General features: G+C 35.1%; 2 protein-coding genes across 2 annotated transcripts; one reads left to right on the forward strand and one right to left on the reverse strand.

The window, feature by feature from the left end:
- The first annotated feature begins 569 nt into the window (after window positions 1-569).
- LOC117790865 lies at window positions 570-2,124 on the forward strand. The gene has a single exon (XM_034630471.1). It carries the CDS (start codon window positions 640-642, stop codon window positions 2,041-2,043), a length of 1,404 nt encoding a protein of 467 aa, XP_034486362.1. The 5' UTR covers window positions 570-639; the 3' UTR covers window positions 2,044-2,124.
- Window positions 2,125-2,399: 275 nt separating this feature from the next.
- LOC117790864 (Y+L amino acid transporter 2) lies at window positions 2,400-10,695 on the reverse strand. The gene is made up of 10 exons (XM_034630470.1): window positions 10,557-10,695; window positions 7,839-8,177; window positions 6,706-6,952; window positions 5,617-5,690; window positions 5,396-5,541; window positions 5,112-5,326; window positions 4,818-5,047; window positions 3,931-4,183; window positions 3,710-3,771; window positions 2,400-3,464 (listed from the first exon to the last, which is right to left on the reverse strand). Exons 2-10 carry the CDS (start codon window positions 8,139-8,141, stop codon window positions 3,462-3,464), a joined length of 1,533 nt encoding a protein of 510 aa, XP_034486361.1. The 5' UTR covers window positions 8,142-8,177; window positions 10,557-10,695; the 3' UTR covers window positions 2,400-3,461.
- Window positions 10,696-12,990: the final 2,295 nt, after the last annotated feature.

A 12,990-nucleotide genomic window follows, 5' to 3' on the forward strand; every position in this document is an offset into this window, starting at 1 on the left:
TAGCTATTTTATAGCTAGCTCTAGCTATTTTCAGATTTAAATTGCTAAAAACAATTTGAAAATTGCTATTAGCCGAAAATAAAGCTATTTTGAGTATTTATTCAGCTATGTTGTGGCATAACTATTTTTATTAAACCATGCAAGAGTGCACTCAAAAGTGCTCCTTTTTTTACCTCTAAAGTTGGCAGCACTAGTGAGTGCTGTGTTATATTTCTGTTAAGTCTATGTTAAATTTCTCTTGGTATTTTCTATTCTCGACTGCTGCTATTGGCGGTCAAAACTGTGATCAAATTCTGAAACGGCGCGCTTTTAAAATTATTTTTAGTTATTTAGCAATAGTTTGGCAAAGAAATAAACAATTTAATGGAAATCATAAGATTGGAGTTCCGCAAGGAAATCGCTTAAGATTTGACAAAGCTATGCCGATTTGTCGATTTTAAGATAGAGAATCTGTGAATTTTTAAATGTTTTCATTAGTTTGACTTTGGGCTGTTTTTAAACTGGATGTCAACTAATTTCGAACTCTCGTATTTGTAAAATAAATCAAATTAATTTATTCGAATGATTAACTAAATTTTCTTTTAACTATATCAAAATTGTAGGTATTATAAATTGTTTTCTCGAGTATAGAGCATAAGTATGAGTGGAAGGATCCATCGAGTAGTCGTGTCCTTAACGGACGCAATGCATAAAGTTCCCAGCAGCATTCGGGAAAGTCTACTGGACTGCGAGATCAATATATTGGACAAGACCACAATGCTGATGCGCTTGAAGAGTGGAATTGACGGCTTTAGATCGCCACGTTACTATCAGCAGATGCAGTTCGATGCCGTGGGATACGAGGATGATCGACATGTGCGCTGCCAACTGAACGAAATGTTGGTGCAAATGTTTCGTCATCATCGTCATGCCTGTCTGCTGCGTCTGACGCCTCGGCGTGCTCACAATGTGAAACTGATGACGCGTCTGCTCGTATCTGATGTGGATAAGATCTTGGAGAAGTTGCCATATCACCTCGAGGCCATCAATGTGGAGTTCCATGATCTGCGCAAGTTCGACATGATCAACATGCTCGCCTTAACTCATCGTAGCCACCGTAGCCGGGATCAACCAAGTCGACGAGAAATGCAAACAACTCGGGAGATGTTCCAATGGCTGCATCGCGAGTATAGTGCACTACGTGGACGCGGCACTGGCGATGACTTCATCAATGTGGAGTTTGTTCTAACCGATGGCTTTCAGAAACAACACAGACTCAATCTGGCCATCTTTAACATCTTTGATTGCAATGAACGCTCGGATATTGGCAGCTTTTTCAAGGAACTTCCCACGGGCAGACAATGCAAGAGCACGTTGCTTACGGACTGCATCAAGGAATCCTTTGACTCGAAACGTGGCATCTTCACTTTGGTGCTGTGCGAAATGCCTTTGGACAAGGAGTGTGCTCGGGAGATGCACAAATTCCTACAGCTGGCAGATATGGCCTGCATGAATATTGGTACATCCAGCAAATCGGATCTGCAAGTGAAACCCTTGGACTCGACACTTTCATTAGAATGCCAGTCAAGGAGCAGCTCAACGAGAAGCAGTGAGAACAAATTTCAGCGTTGCTGTCCCTTGAATCTCTCCGCTGACGATCACAGTAAACTAGCGTCGTGGTATCAACGCATTGACGACAAGTTTGCCGAGGTTAAGGTCTGCATGGAGAGACATTACAATGTGCAGTATCGCCAAAAGTTTCTCAAAATCTGCAAAGAGCTGAAAAACTTGCGTTCATTGCAGGATAAAAGCGGCGGAGATGCCAGTCGATCAATGCTTAAAAATGGTATCAAAGATGAAGCAATTACAGCCAAATATATGGAGGTGCTAAATCAATTTCGTCAGCTGGAAAAGGAGGTGCAGAAATCCACTTTAGCCAGCACCTTGTCAACCTATATAATTACCAAGAACTACGCACTTGTTAAAGCAGAGAAGAATCTGCAAGAACGAGAAATGGCCAATCTTCAAGAGCATCGAAGCCGAATCAAAATTGGATTTTGGTAGTAGTACTGTAGTTCCCGTTTACTGTACAGACAAACTATTTGCAACCAGCTAAAATTATTATTAATTATTTTTGTTGTTTAATTTGTATTTTATTACGTTATATATAATTTGCAATGAGGAACACAAAATATTTGTGGTTCAACGGGTATACATATAATATAATATAATATACATAAAATACACATTTATATATACATTTATATAAACTTGCAATATTATTGTCAACAATGTGTTCCATAATAGTATATAGTTGGTAAGCAGCATTCTCTCTCTAGCTGCGGCTTCAGGCTAACAAACTTTTTTTTATATATGTTTTCCATACAATGTGTAACAGTTCAATAAATCAATGCTAAGCATACCATAGTTATGTATTTAATATGTAATTTGATTTATACCAATGCGTAACGATAAAACGCTAAAAACACTCAAAGCTACATTCAAACAATTGATAAATGCACATACATAAATGAATTATATACTGGAATTTGTTTATAATATTTGTTTTAAATATGTTTTGTATCTTGGCAATGTTTTTTTTCGGATATGTGCGAATCGCGATGTACTGTACTGTTTTGTTTTGGCCATAAAAGTTTGTAATGTAACTGCATTTCAACTGGTTTGGCAGATGAGTTCCTTCTTAAATAACTAAACATAATTTGAGAATCTTTAAAATTAAGATGATTATTGTGAATCTATTAGAATGCCGTGATTGTAAAGTATGTAACCGCATTTCTGAGTATGTTGCGTTATGTATTTCATACCAATTTCTTAACTAAATATTTTTTAAAGCGCTGCCATTAAAAATTACAATGTAACACTCTTACTTAAACTCAAACGTGATGAGATTAAATTGGTTTTTGGAAAATAATTTGAATATTGTGAAGAATTTACAATATTTTTTAAGAGTTGTCAAACATCAAAATCCAATTAACATTTAAGCTTTGAACAATATCCACTATTTATTTGTTTTCCTTGTAATTTCCATTTGATTCACAGTCTTAAGCAATTAAGTTCAAAGCTTTGTGTTAGTTTTATTTTGCATTTCGAATATAAACACGCTGCCCTGGGGCTTAGTTTAAACTTAAAACATATATAAAAATATACATATCTATTCGTAGTAGTATTTAGATTGCCAGTTGGACGCTCTTTAAAGTTGGAAATTGAAGTTTAAAGAGCGTCTAGCTCTCATAACCATACCCAGAATTGTCTGGCTACACAAAAGCTTTTTGAGTTTACTATGCAATGTTTGAATTTTTTAAATGCTATCATTTGCTGTTGGCCAACGTGATCTAACTGTTTCCATAATAATTTCATCGCAGTTCCCCCTTGGATATATCCATTCACTAATCTCTACACCTGAGCTGGTTTCGTCTGCTTGCCGAGTACCATGAGCAGTTTTTGTAGGAAATGTGTGAGGCTTACTGAAAAGTATAAAAAGAATGTGAGTGCATTAGTCAAAAAGATACAATTATAATCTCACTAAGTTCTACTTAAGTGTGCTACAAATGAATAGAAAAGTGCGAGTGAAAGATAGGAACAAAATCGTTTCGTGAGTAGGCAAATAATTCCACCCATTTGTTAGTAGATTTGTTTTAAGTTTCAGGCAGATTAATTCAATTGTTAGAACAAACTTAGAAAAACTAAGATAAGGAGCAAACTTAAAAACCTTTGAAGACGCTTTTGGACGCACAACCATCATCAGTTTCTGTAGTGCTTGTGTAACTCCGCCTAGAAGAATTGCAACAATTATAGGGTATAGCGTAAATCATATTTAAATTAATTAGCAAAATAGTTTTTGTGTTTAGTTTTTTTTTTTTTGGTGTGAACAGGAAGCAGACTTCTAACACGTGTATTTAGACCAATTATTAATTGCCAACTCAAACTCACCCATGGATTTTTGGAACCAGATTGGTTTGTTCTTCCAGGCGATGAATACCAAATAGACGGGTATGCTGGACAGTATCATCAGTATGCCATAGCCCGTCTCGACGGGACTTGCGTACATTGGCACCACGGTGACAAACACTGTGGCAATCAGATACACAATGGGGAACACCAACGGCACCCGAATGGGGCGTGGCAAATTGGGCTGAGCCCAACGCAGCCAAGGCAGGCAAAGTACAGCGACGCCAATGCTCAGCTGAAAAAGATTTAAATTGATATTAGGATATTGTTAAACAAGTACAAAAGATGCAAATTCATACAGTCGACTCTCACAAATTAGCAACACTTGGTTTTTTGTTCAACAATATTTATGTAGACTCTCTCTCTAATGTACTTTTCTTATATTTCGGCAACATCAATATATACGACCACATAAAAATAATTCATTATTTATTCTTATAAATAAATCAAAAAATTAAAACTGTATCTTATGTTATTACGCTGTACATATTTTTTACGCAATAGAAAACGCGGTTTTCATTTATTTGAAGTATTTTCATTTCGAATTAGGAAAAAACTCTCTTGTTACTCCATTTAACTTCGTTATTTTATTTCTATATTCAACTCCTATTGAAATAATTTATTTTAACTCTTGATTTTAAATTAATTTAAGAACTTAGAAATACATATTTTGGAAATTTTGTTTTCTACCTTCTTTTTTTAAAATAAGAATTAAAAGTAGAATTAAAATTTGTACTTGGTTTTTAAGCCTTCGTTTTATAAATGATGTTTATTCAAATTTTCTGGCTCTAATTGCTGGACAATTGGAATTTTTACGAATTCTAATTTGGGATTAATACGATTTTTATTATGATCTTTCAGAAACTTACCCAAGTGGCAAAGCCCACATAGTTGATAAGCGCAAAAATGTCGGATACCGTAAGGTACAACATGGAGAGAAATGCCATCGCCAGCACAGCAGGTGTGGGTGTAAAACGTTGAATTTGAATCATGGTTAGAATCTCTGGCATCTGACCCTCATTGGCGCCCGCATAGAAGAGACGGGAGGAGGTGAGCAAAATGCCATTGACGGCACCAAAAGTTGAAAGAGCGACAAAAACTAAAAAATAAGAGTTAAGTATAAATTTTTACTGCAAAGTCATGACCTTTTGAACTGCACTTACCTGGTATGGTCCAGGCCAGCATGCCAAAGGCCCGCTCCGCATAGGTGACAGCCACCGCGGAGGAGCCTAAGACCTCTTCTGGGGAGAGGATGGTGTAGAAGGAAATGTTTGCCAGGACATAGACGACGGTGACAAGTGTACAACTGATGGCAATGGCGCGTGGTAGATTCTTGACTGGATCCTTCAGCTCCTCAATGATAAAGTTCAAGTAATTCCTGTCACCCAGCGTACATAAATCCAATTAGTCAAAAGGGATAAAAACATAAGCCGCTTAACACACTCACCAGCCGTTGTAGGCAAACAATCCCGAGTAGAAGGACAACGCCAAGGAAGTAACCTTCGTATCGCTGTTATCGAAAGTAAAGTATTTCACATTACCCATATAAAGTTGGTACATGCCCGTCGCAATGATGATAAACAAGGCGAACAGCTGCAAGTTTAAATTTGAATGTCCAGTCTTTGTAGTAATCCTTTGACTTTAAATTGCAAATTTATTTGAACTTACTTTGGCATAAGTAAAGATATCCTGCACAGCGGTGGCCCATTTAACGTCCCAGCAATTGATTAAGGTTAGTACCACTGTAAAAAGACAAAAAATAAAAATATAAATCAAGAGAGATATTTCAGCGAGAGTCCACACAAATATGTAATCATGGGTGATGTAATAATCTGAGGATTTGCACAATATTACATGCTTTGTTGATGGTACACAATTCCACACTATTAAATCAATATAAAATAAGAAAATTGACGATCAATCGCATCAGTCAGTTACTTCATTATCAACGTATCGTACGTGACATTTAAGTATGTAATGACATTTAGGCTGTTTAAAGAGTTGGCAAATACACATATGTCAAGAAATATCGTATGACATTTATGCTATTCAAAGAGCTTACAAATATTTCAAGTTCTTTTTTTCAATTATTTAGTGACTTATCTAATGACATTTAAGCTTCTTTTCAAGTTGACAAATATCTAATGATCTTGATTCAAAGAATATAAATAAATTTCTAATGAAATTAATGCCTCTCTGGCTATGTTTCAAATCAATAATCTATCTAATATATTTCTAAGCTAAGTCTGAAACATTTTTTTTTAATTTCCAATACTATTAGATTTGTTTATGAAATATTTAATTATTAAGTTTCTTTAAAAAAGTGGTTGATATTTAAGTTCCTCTATCTCTTCCAATATTTGTAGTATTAATTTGAAAAATATTTTATCTTAATTATAATCGTTACCTTTATTCCGGCACTTTAACAAAATATCTTTAAAAAAATTGTATAGTTATTCATTTAAAGAAATTTCTGTATTTTCTAACTCCTCTAATTCTTTCATAAATTGTATATTTCAGTTGTTTCCAATCGATATATTGCAATATATATTAAATACTTTATTGTCTGTTTGCACTTTGCAACGGTTGAAAAGAGACGGAAATTGAAGAACCCCCCGCTTCGCTGACAGCAACTGATAAGCTAATGGCAAACACAATTCGCATTCGTCTGTTTACACTATTCTCATGGGATCTGTTCGATTTGGGTCTAATCTATAGGTCAAGTACGCCACATTAGATAGGGTAGATTATACGCACATATACAGCAAACGGCGAGCAATCGCGATGCATCCTCGGGCGGTGTGCATTCCGGAAAGAAGGGTTTCAGCACGTAGGTACTAAATGTTAATGCCACAATCGCCTGGGAACAGGGACGCACAATCATACACTCGATCCAGAGACGCATGAATGCCATGAAAGGGCCAAAGGTTTCCATAATGTACGCATAATCCGCTCCCGATTTTGTAATCATTGTGCCCAACTCAGCGTAGCAATAGGCGCCAACCTGATGGGAAATAAGAAAAGGAATGTTTTGAGAATTTAAAATAATCAAGGGGAAAAATGTTATTAGAAATGGAATGAAATAGGGGAGAAATATTTTTGAAAATTTAATAAAATTAATGAAGAAATATGTTGAGCTTTTTTAATATTTAATTGAAATTTAAGGAAATTATATGAGAAAGGTCATCGGAAATTTAGGAGAGAGAAATTCATGTAGCAATAATATGATGAAATTTATCGAAAATTCGAATAAGTTGGTGAAGAAATAGCATTAGACTTATTTTGAAAATTGCAATAAAATAATAATGATATTTGTTGTTGTAATATGTAAAATGTAAAATATATTGGGAAACAATCTTTGTGAACTTAAAGAAATAAAAGGAAAAATGCGCTTAGAAATTTAAAGTATTCTTGAAGCCATTTCGTTCATTCAACCCCAAAGTGGCAATCATTTCATACCACGCAGCGTATACGTAATTTATATTGAATATCAACAGCAGCGCATGCTTTTGACAAGGGCGTGTCAGTCTGTGGGTATATCTGTGTTTGTGTGTATGTGTGTATGCGTGGGTGTATCTGCTTGTGTAAAAGCTGGAATTTCAATAATTTCATTAAAAGGCAAAACGCTCTTAGCATTTGTAATTGAGTGTTGGTCCTTTCTATTACCATTTGCCAGTTGGCAGTTGTCAGTTGGTATTTTGATTACGACTAGTTAGTTGACTTGCTCCATATTGTTGCACATCTGTTTACTGGCGCGTGGCTAGCAACAGGTGTCTATATAATCAAGCTAACAACCCAGTTCTTATTTGCATATAGAATTTATTAATATTTATGAGTCGCTGACCCTCTGTTTTATTTTTATTCACACCATGCACTTGCTATACACTCACCATTGAGAAGAGTCCGGATAGAACCCACACAACCAGAGCCAAATTCACACTGCCCGTATACATTAACACTCCGGTGGGTGAGACAAAGATACCAGAGCCAATGATTGAGCCCACAATCACCGTGCAGCCATTCAATAAACTCATTTTGGCCTTAAGTGTCACCTCGCCACCTCCAGCATCACCTCCACCTCCACTGCCATTGTCAGCATCTCCATTTGTCAGCTTGGTGGATGCATCGCCATTGCCATTCACAATGGAGCTTTTTCTCGAGGAGTTCTTGCGATTAAGCGACTCCGTTTCCATGTTGCAACTAAACTAAGTTGACTATAAAGAAATTACCTGAAAAGCAAGAAAATAAGTTATTAAGATATGTAGTAACAAGGGGGGTTTTATCTATGTTGTGTCCAAATTTCAAGGTTGCACCACAAGCGGTTTGGCCTGTACAATGCTCAGTCAGTGATCTTGTATAGATCAGTCAGATTTTTATATATAGATTTATACCAATAGAAGTATTTTTTAGAATGTAGCTTTATCCAATTTGTAACCGCCAATAAGTTGTATTGTTCATGGCTTCAACTGTTTATAAACTTTGTCTTTTCACATTTGAAACAACACATGGCTTTTATCGTTTATCAACTCATCTGTGCAATTACTCATGAGTCTCCAGTGGCGATTTGTGTTAATTGTGTGCTCAACAAATAGTTTTATCTCAATTAATTGGGCTTTACTCATGTTTAGATTCATCTGCCCTAGACAACTTATTTAAAGTTCTGGTTTAATTTATATTTAAACTAGACAGTCTGTTCATATTTGTTTATCCTACGCTAGAAATCTCAACAGAGTCACGACTTTTTTATTTATTTATTTTTTTACCTAGCTTTTTTGAAGTGAAAGGCAATTAGAGGTCATTGGCCAGGCTCTGTAAGAATTGCTTGTTCTACATATTGGTAACATTTTTGTTTGAACTGAGTTGAGTTCATGTGGCATTAAAATCAAACTTAAGTCGACAGCTGAAAATTCAGATCATCTGAACCACGACCCCATTATCAGCTGGAGGATGAGGAAGCACAAGCAAGTTAAGATTTCGACGAGTTCGTTAAACCACAAAAATAATGATATTATTTTTTTTTTCATTAATTAAAATGCTATGTAAAATATTTGATTGATTATTGACTTTTGGTCGATGAGCGCGTGTTGGACCATAAAATAAATGGCGATATGTAAACAATTTCTCTTCGCCTCGTTTCAAGGCTGTGGAAAGCGTAAAGCAGCTCTGTCGGATTAGGTCACAAAGTTTGTTTATTCTACGTACAAATATTTGTATATATAGTGAGGCACTTCCTCTAAAGCAAGAACCGGCACTGGACACACGCTTTGCATAAATTAGCATAACATTAAAGCGAGAATAACAACGAATACAGATACAATACAATATTGTAACCGACTCAACCATTGAGAGACAGGTTACAAAAACAGGTGAATAAACTAATGAGAACTAGTACAGGGCATTAATTTTTTTACCTTTTCAACTTTTATATTCAAAGACTCTATAGTGGGTTCTTTGTTATTGTTTAGAACTTTTGTTAAAACTAACATAATTACTCAACTAAAGGTCTCATTGTGGACTTCATAGTTGAGCAGCCAAGCAAAACGGAGTGAAAATTTGAAAATTAGCCAAAAAACTTTAGTTTTTCCTGATGCAATCAACACCATTTCTGACAGTAGTCAATACTCATAAATTGTTTAATGGGGAATTTCAATTGTAATTGGGGTTTACTCGACGGAAACTTGCGAAAAAAAAACAGCAACAATAATAGCATAGAATTATTGCAAGCCAAGTTAACAACATATCTTAGTCATTGGGGCTTTTGCGTCATTTGTGAATGTGTGAAAGGCAATTATAATTGGCATTTGGTAAGCCATTAAGATGCAATTCGTTCGACTCTAATGACTTGAATTGTTACTCGTAGATACAATAGAAATTGTGATCAGCCTTTCACTCTTTTCTTGGCCCATTAGCTTGGCCCAAAATCACTTTACTTATTTGGGTCTAACACAATACCGACAGTATTGATTCATCAGGAGCTATATATATGTTGGATTGACTCACAATTTCCATGCCCACAAATAGCACACAAAAAATCCATTAATTTTGATACCGTAAACAATCACATAAAATAGTTTTCGAGCTAATCTGACCGGGCTGCTATCAATTTCCCGAGCAATTGCACAACCAATGTATATACTAATTTACCACAAATTCATCTAACTAATAAAGTTATATTAAAAAAAAACATGTATATTTATTAATTTACTCGAGTTTCGACTGGTTTTATGACATCTTTTGAATCATTTCTTCTTTGTCTTAAATTAATACCTAATTAAAAAGGTGTAAATTGAGTTTTTATTTGTTAAATTCTTTTTTCATTAGCATTTTTCGTGTCTTGCGACTTGTGCACAAAATTTGTGAGCAGTTTTTGTTAGCTTGATTTTAATGTTCTGCCAAAATAACAAAACGTTGTTGTATATACATTTTTATTTTATGTACGTGTATTTCTTGTGGGCTTTTTTATATCAATATTAACTTTATTTCTTCGTTGCGAGGCACACACACACATAAAAACACGTTGGCGAATATGATAAATAATGTCTTTTAATTCGGACCAAGATGACACACTTGTTAAAACAGTTTCTCTGACATTTATTGCGTTTACTAACTTTTCAGATAAAAAGACGCGTTGTTGTACTTTTTCCCGCCACAAATCCCTTAAATGCTGCTATTTGTACAATTTACAATTTGACTGAGAGCTGAGAACTGAGAACTGAGAAGTGGAACCGCACGCAATCAACGAATGGAGCCGACTGACAAGAGCATTGCCTGTTCCGAGGCATCTTTGCGGCGCAATCTCAGCCAGAGCACGGAGCTCGGCATAGCTGACTTGCCGTATCGCCTACAACACTGCGCGATACAGCTCTCAGTTGAGCTTAATCAGAAGCTTTGCAGGTAGTCGGTAAAGCTCTTTGCAACGCATTGCGCTACATCGAACTTGTTGAAGGTTCCAATTGGGATTGAGTTTGAGATTGTAGAGGGCTCGTTCGTTTCTAACCGGCATTTTTGAATATTTTTATTTTATTTAAAACGAGTTTTTGACGCGACGATCGGAGCATTTCTTTGTGTGTTTTGCTTTTCAACAGAATTTCTGTAGTTGCACAAACAAAAACTTGTGTTGTTGTTGTTGTTGTTGTTTTGTCTTTTTGATATTTCTCCTAGCGTGTTTGCTTTTAGTTGTTGTACATGAGTGGAAACGATTTGCGTTGTTTTTATCTAGCAGATACTTGTACGCAGTTCTAATTAGTTGAATGGTATCTATCGTTCTCTGTTCACGTGTTAGATACTTTATCTTTCGTCACTCGATAGTTTCGTTCTTCCGGAGTCTAACTGTACCAGCTGCACTGCCCAAGATACAAAAGAATCTTTCACATTTGTTATGCCCACACAATAACGAAATGTATCTCTTTCACATGAAGACTATAGTTATGCAAATTTCATTCAAACCCCACTGATTTTCGCGCTCGCATATTCAAATCCAACATTCCCACATACGAAATGCCCTATAATTGAATATATCCGCATTTGTAGCAACATCGTCTACACATAAATGTCTCAATGCTTACTCGTCCGCCAATGCGACACTAGTGACTAGTGACTAAAGTCAGTTTGCAATTTCTCTAAAGAGCCCACGCAATTTGTCTTCCTTTCAAGAATTTATATACAATTTTATTATTATTCGCTCGCTTTATGCTAAGAATTGTTTGATTTTGCAGTCCGACGTTTGCGCTTTGTGTTAAGCAGGGCTTTATTGTATACCCTGTATGCTGTAGTTGCTGGGGTATGTTCAACTAGGCTGCAAACTTTCAACATTTCAAAGAAGATTCGATAATAAACAAAAAATTCAATTAAATATATAATTATATATAAAAATTATAATTTTTCCATTACTTTAAAAATATTATTGTAATTAAAAAAAAATACAGAAAATATATTTTTTGTATGTAATTAAAATTTCTTTTTATTTATGCTAATCGATGCCAATTTCTTAATGCATTTACATCTGAGAGTTAAACTGTTCACAGGGTATCTCCTAGTCGCTTCAGAGTATTTATCTAAGTCCCAAATGGACAATGGATATTGCACAATCTCAGATACATTAGACATAAATTAGCGACAATTGACGCGACGCTTAAAACGTCATTGAGAGAGGTAAGAGTATACATGTATTTAAGTAGATATATATATTTTTATAAGGGGCTTAATTTATGCAAGATGATCATAGTCTGAGAATTAAATTTGAATTTCAACTGGTCGTCGTTATGTGTAACACGTAAAGAAATTTACTTATTACTCAAGTATTTAACAAGATGATTTGTTTATATTGATATTGATATTAAATTGCATTTTTAAAATACTTAAGATTTGTCAAAGTGTGACGATTATTATATTTTAAATGAATTCTTTCGAAGCGTGACAAAATTGTATATCAAGTATTGCTTCAATTAATATAAGAATAATATGGGAATGCCGGTATTATATTATTTTTATTTTTAGATGTACTAAAAATTAAGTTGATTATACATTTTCTAATTAATTTGCAACGTTTGTTTAATGTTTGTTTAATAATATTTTAGGTAAGGCTTATTTTCATATTAAAGCTAAATATTAAACTTAATTCTTAATGTGCTGTAGTTTTATATATGACTCAATCTCGGACATCTTTGGACATTTGAAAAATGACAACAACATTTCGCAAACCTTTTTTTAGGTCGCTTTCATTAAATTACGCATCGGTTGCACCTTGCAAATGTCAATACATTAGGCGCTCTGTCAAGGTTAAGGTAAATTTATACCCCCAGCTGCAGTGAGTACTCATTGAGAGAGACTTTTGGGGCTTACATTCGATACACGCCGCGTGTCGGCTGCGCATAAGTCGAGCAGGGGCAACACACCCTGTTGGGTGCAGGGTATTGAGTGTTTATTCATTTTCGAATTTATATATTAAGCCCAAGCATTTGTGGTCGACACATCACATTGAAAATCTCAAGTTTCTCTGATCAAATCACTTGATTGCATTGCATCAGATTGACATTATTAAAA

The sequence above is a fragment of the Drosophila innubila genome, assembly GCF_004354385.1.
Source record: "Drosophila innubila isolate TH190305 chromosome 3R unlocalized genomic scaffold, UK_Dinn_1.0 2_E_3R, whole genome shotgun sequence".
NCBI lineage: Eukaryota > Metazoa > Arthropoda > Insecta > Diptera > Drosophilidae > Drosophila > Drosophila innubila.

Coding starts and splice junctions, on each gene's coding strand:
- LOC117790865 (XM_034630471.1), top strand. CDS start 640: ATGAGTGGAAGGATCCATCGAGTAGTCGTGTCCTTAACGGACGCAATG.
- LOC117790864 (XM_034630470.1), bottom strand. CDS start 8,141: ATGGAAACGGAGTCGCTTAATCGCAAGAACTCCTCGAGAAAAAGCTCC. Junction 6,953..7,838: donor TATCCGGACTCTTCTCAATG/GTGAGTGTATAG, acceptor ATTTCCCATCAG/GTTGGCGCCTATTGCTACGC. Junction 5,542..5,616: donor ATATCTTTACTTATGCCAAA/GTAAGTTCAAAT, acceptor TTAAACTTGCAG/CTGTTCGCCTTGTTTATCAT.